General features: G+C 46.1%; 1 protein-coding gene across 1 annotated transcript; it reads left to right on the top strand.

Moving 5' to 3' along the window:
* The first annotated feature begins 865 nt into the window (after positions 1–865).
* marcksl1b (MARCKS-like 1b) lies at positions 866–4,238 on the top strand. The gene is made up of 2 exons (XM_043717197.1): positions 866–1,208; positions 2,606–4,238. The coding sequence occupies exons 1-2, from the start codon at positions 1,140–1,142 to the stop codon at positions 3,197–3,199; spliced, it is 663 nt and encodes a 220-aa protein (XP_043573132.1). The 5' UTR covers positions 866–1,139; the 3' UTR covers positions 3,200–4,238.
* The last annotated feature ends 679 nt before the right edge of the window (positions 4,239–4,917 follow it).

The raw sequence follows: 4,917 nt of genomic DNA, 5'->3' as shown, positions 1-4,917 counted from the left end.
CAAGCTCCGCTCAATGTCTTCAACAAAACATCGCAAACACTCCAACACCGAAACAAAACAGTCTGTCGCTTCTAACCCGACAATCCCTTCCACAACCAGTCCCCACTAACAGGGCATTGTTGGAGGAAATCTCCCGGGGTTTGAGAAAGCAGTCACATTGGTCTGCTGAAACTGAGAGTTACCCTCAATGCAGTGTTCCCGGGGAAATAAAGCAGTCAGGAAAATAACTCGGATCGAAGGCAAATATTCACCGATGGCAGTGACAGGATGGGGGTACAGGGCTCAGTTCAGACACAATGTCAGGACAGAGAGAGAGAGAGAGAGAGTGTGTGTATGGGGTAGTGTGGGGGGATGGAGAGAAGGCAGAGCACATGAATATCCCAACCCAGATTGTCAGTAATGGTCATTGGCATCTGTGAGACCGCGTGTAAAATAACACAAAACTGCCGAGCATGAAATCCCAAATAAATTATTTCACTGGGAGCAAGCTGCAAATTCTTGGTGTCTGTCAGCCCCCCTGTCAATCAAACCTCATCCTCCAAATACACATCCGCGTCTCTCTCTCTCTCTCCCCCCGGCTTCATCTTTGTTCGTTTCCAGCTTTTTAAAAAGTACCAGCTTAAAATCTTTCACTGTTTTAAAAACATGATCCAACTCCGTTGACTGTGTTTCCCCCTTACCCCCCGGGCAAATTGGGGGGTTTTTGGATTGGAGTGGGGGAGAACTTTGCCTGGGGATTTTTTCTATTGTTTGATGCTGGTGCCTTCCCCCTCTGGGTTCCGATTGGACACGGCGGTGTTACCGAGTCTCTTTCCCCACCTCCTTTATCTGTTGGGGCGTTGGTGCATGTTAGATAGAGGGACGGTTTTACGCAGTTCATTTCTGTAGATGGGGACTTGCTGAGCGGTCGCAGGGAGACAGAGAGAAGGTTCCGCTGTGGGGACAGCAGAGAATTTAAGAAAAAAAAAGGCTTTGTTGGAGTCTGCCCTCTCGATGCTTGTTGTGAGCTGAGTGTGGTTTTGCCTGTGCACAGGTTGCTGCTTAGAAACCTGTGTCTCTGAGTTCGTGCATCGAGTCGGCGCTAGTTGCCTTTGTTTGAGTCGGGTGTGTGTGTGTGCGAGAGAGAGACCGTATTCAACATGGGGAGCACACTGACCAAACCAAAGCCAGAAGACACCACTGGAGTAGCTGGCAAATCCAACGGCCAGGTAGGATTTTAATGCTCTTGTGTGAAGGGTTTAATTTAGAAATGAACTGGGATGGTCTTGTAGCGACAGGGGTATGTGTGTGTGTGTGTGTGTGTGGGGGGGGGGGGGGTGCAGTCTTGATACAACCTTGGAATTTCAAATCCACCTTCTGCGCTTTTCACAAAAGCGGGAGACTGGGGTTTGGGGTTCAACAGCGGGGAGGGGGCGGAATATTGGAAAAGGTTCATGTGGGTTTATGAAGGGATTTTTTAAAAGAAGGATCCCCCTTTTGTGGGACTTGACCAGGGTTACACTGTTCCCAGAGCTATTCACCATGGAAACATTCTGGGGCAGCGTTTCGGGTGAATGCAGAAGCTTCGAATCTCAAACCCCCAGCCCCGGGGGGGGGTAAACCCGGGACCATTGCCCCTCCGCCGTTTCTTTTGTTTAAATGTTATTTTTGTGATGGTTTTTATTTATTTTGCCTGGGACTACAATGTTCATCTCTGGCTCTGTTCACCAGTGGGTGCCCCGGGGGTAGGGGTGTCCCCGGGGTGGGGACGAAGAACAAAGAGCCGCCCCGAATCGCGCCCGAATTTACTGGGGGTTTCGCTGATCGTCGAGAAATGGGCGGGTCCTTGAGTTGGGTGATACTAGCCCCCAGCCCAGGGGCCGAGCGGCCGGCATTCTGGTGGAACATTCGGGCGGTCGTTGCGCCGAAGGACGGGAGCGCCGCCTGTGGGTAGTGGGCGGTAGTGCGGGGCCTGAGCGCAGTCTCTCCCTCCCCCACCCCTTTCCCCCCCCCCCCCCCCAACCTACCCCGGGGGTGGGAGCCAGAGGGATGCAGGGAGCCCCTCACCCAGTGAATGTGAGCAGTGCCCCCCGCTCAGGGGAAGGTTGGAGCTTCCTTCACTCTGTACGAGGAATAAACAACTCAACACAGCCCCAGCTCTCACATTGGACACATTCTGGGGGGGAAACTCCCCTGGGCATCTGGCGAAAGTCCTCCCTCCTTTAGCAAATTACACAATCCAGTTTCGAATTGCTACTTGGGTTTTTTTGGTACTTTCCCCAGGGCTGTTCTTCTGATGACTGTTTTGATCTGATTTTGTCCCAATATTTACTGAGCCCAGCTCAGACTGGGAGCTGATATTTTGAAAGATTTTCCAATCCACCTGTTCCCACATGATGTTACAGACCTGGGGTGGTGCTGGTGGGAACTCCTGACCCAGAGGTCGGGACGCTGTGCTCAGTGCCCAGGCACCGGTTGTACACTGGGTGGTGTTGGTGACCTGGCTGTATATGCCTTTTTTGTTTTGAATTGGGGTGTGTCAGTGAATGAGTGTAAATAGAAAAGTGAGCACTTCTCCTCCTCCTCCTCAATACTCACTCTTATCCACGTGCCCATCTCATTACAGGAAAATGGCCACGTGAAGACCAATGGTGACGTGTCTCCAACTAAAGCCGATGGAGAAGCGGCTGCAGTTCCAGCGAATGGACGTGGGGCCACCGAGGGATTGAAGGAAGCAGCTGAAGGCTCAGGTGATGCCATTGAACCAGCACCACCCGCTGAGGGGGAAGCTACTAAAACTGAAACCACTGAGACTCCCAAGAAGAAGAAGAAAAAGACCCTGTCTTTCAAATCCTTTAAGCTTGGTAAAATGTCCTTCAAGAAAACCAAGAAACCTGAGGCAGCTGAAAACAGCCCCACTGAAGATAAAGCCGAAAGCAAAGCAGTAGAAGAGACAAAAGCAAGCAGCAGTGAAGCGAAAGAGAGTGCTGTGGAGGAGGTGAAGGAGGAGAAACCGGCAGAAGCCAGTGCTTCTGAGGGACAAGAAACCAAAGCAAATAATGAAGAGTCTCAGACTGAGGAGACAGTCCCTGCAAAGGAGGAACAACAACAGACTTCAGGAGAAGAAGTCAAGCAGGAAGCAACTGAGGAACCTACAAAACCAGCAGAGAGTGAAGAGCCTAGTTCAACACCTGCACCAGCTGAGGAAAAGGAAGAGTAACACTGAAACTGTTTACAAACTTACTCTGTGCCACGTGTTCACATGAGACCAATTTGTCCCTTCAAGCAGTCGACCCTAATCACGGACATGCACACAGCCCACTTCTTTTGTTGCTAGATCTGTTCAGCCAACTTTAGTCTTCAAATTGTCTCAGTATTAAAGTTTTATCTTTTTTCACCTTTTGAATTTTAAAATGTATTTTCCTGGGAACAGCTTGGGTGCAATAAATATCCACTTCCCCAGTTTTGGGATTTTAAAATTTTAAGTTTACTGAAGAAATGAGAGGATGTAACCTGGCCAATGCTGAATTCCTTCAATTGTCTACACGTGGCATTAATCCTTTTAGTCACACGATCTGAGAACATTGACATTCTAACTGGACCTGGGTTTGACTGACACTTTTGGAGAATCCCTTTTCATCAATTCATTAGCATTTGCAGTCCTGCTTTGTTTCCCAATTTGAGACATTTTTGTGCTTTTTAGGAAAACAGCAGTTTTGATCGAAGCTTCTAGATTTTTTTTGTAGTTTTACAGTCTGACTACAACACTATGAAATTTTAAGTATACTGTGTTCCCATTAATTTTTTTTGAGGGGGAGTGCAAAGAGTTTTAAATGTGATGTTTTTTGCTGTTTTTTTTGTCCTGTAAATAAAACTTTGGCCAAATTGATTTGCAATTTTTTATTGCTAACTTTTAAGGTGGTATAACTATTGTAACATTAAAAGGGAAAATAAATTTCACCTGTGGACTGTTCAAGTGTAATTCAACTTTCCCTTACTACAATAAGTTGGATTTGAGCGACTATTTGAACGTCTCCCCCAGTCCAAGGCAGTTTACATGATGCATCTTCTATAACCTGTGAGGGGTGTAGACATATTTCAAGAAGGAGGTCATTCACAAATAGGGCTTTTGAACGTAGGCCGTTTATATTGATTTTAAGTTGGTCAAAGATTGGAAATAGATTTCCATGTTTCATTTGTCACTCTTCATTGTGGTAATTGTACAGTTTTAAAAGTAACTAATAAACAAAATAGAGGAATCATTGTTTGTGCTGCAGCCATTGACATCACTACATCTGCAAATAATCAAGGATTTTGAAGAAAACTTGATTCTTGGCGAGTATTGTTTGAATAGACAACAGGATGAGGATATCTGGTCACATGATCCTCCTTGGCCATGACCTTCAGTGGTTTTAATTAGCCTCAACACCAAATTCCCAACAAACCTTTGAAACCAAGCAATAAATCCCTACTTGTGTATCCTTATGTTTTAAGATTGTGCTCTGTAATCACATTGGGGGTTCTTTTTATTTTTAATTTGTCACTGCCCCTTTAGTTCTCGATCATTCATTTCTTCTTCCAGTTTGAATCAAGCTTTGAAGTATGGGACCTGAAGTCAAGGCAGCTTTATTATGTTATTGGAATTTTTCAAAAAAAAGTGTGCAGCTTTTCCCTGTTTGCATGTATTGGGTCTTCAATTTCATTCTTTGATTTAATCTTCAAGAATTGACTGAAGTTGTGAATATTCCTATTTGATAGTCATCATCATCATCCAAACGATCACTGCTGATCTGAGTTGCTGCTGGCGACTTATTTAAGCAGGTACTGGGTCACCCATGTCTACATTAATGTTGCTACTGATTGCTCTGGGATCAGATCAATAGAGGAATCTGATCTACTCCAGTCCTGGGAATCTACAAACGGATTGCAAAAACACAA

The sequence above is a fragment of the Chiloscyllium plagiosum genome, chromosome 27 (genome assembly GCF_004010195.1).
Source record: "Chiloscyllium plagiosum isolate BGI_BamShark_2017 chromosome 27, ASM401019v2, whole genome shotgun sequence".
Lineage (NCBI taxonomy): Eukaryota > Metazoa > Chordata > Chondrichthyes > Orectolobiformes > Hemiscylliidae > Chiloscyllium > Chiloscyllium plagiosum.
Note: the sequence above shows the minus strand (reverse complement) of the source record. Positions and strands in the feature narration are given on the sequence as shown.

What these genes read in the sequence shown, in the direction of transcription:
- marcksl1b (XM_043717197.1), top strand. Translation starts at nt 1,140, where the DNA reads ATGGGGAGCACACTGACCAAACCAAAGCCAGAAGACACCACTGGAGTA. An exon ending in CTGGCAAATCCAACGGCCAG is followed by an intron (nt 1,209 to 2,605) that starts GTAGGATTTTAA and finishes ATCTCATTACAG; the next exon opens with GAAAATGGCCACGTGAAGAC.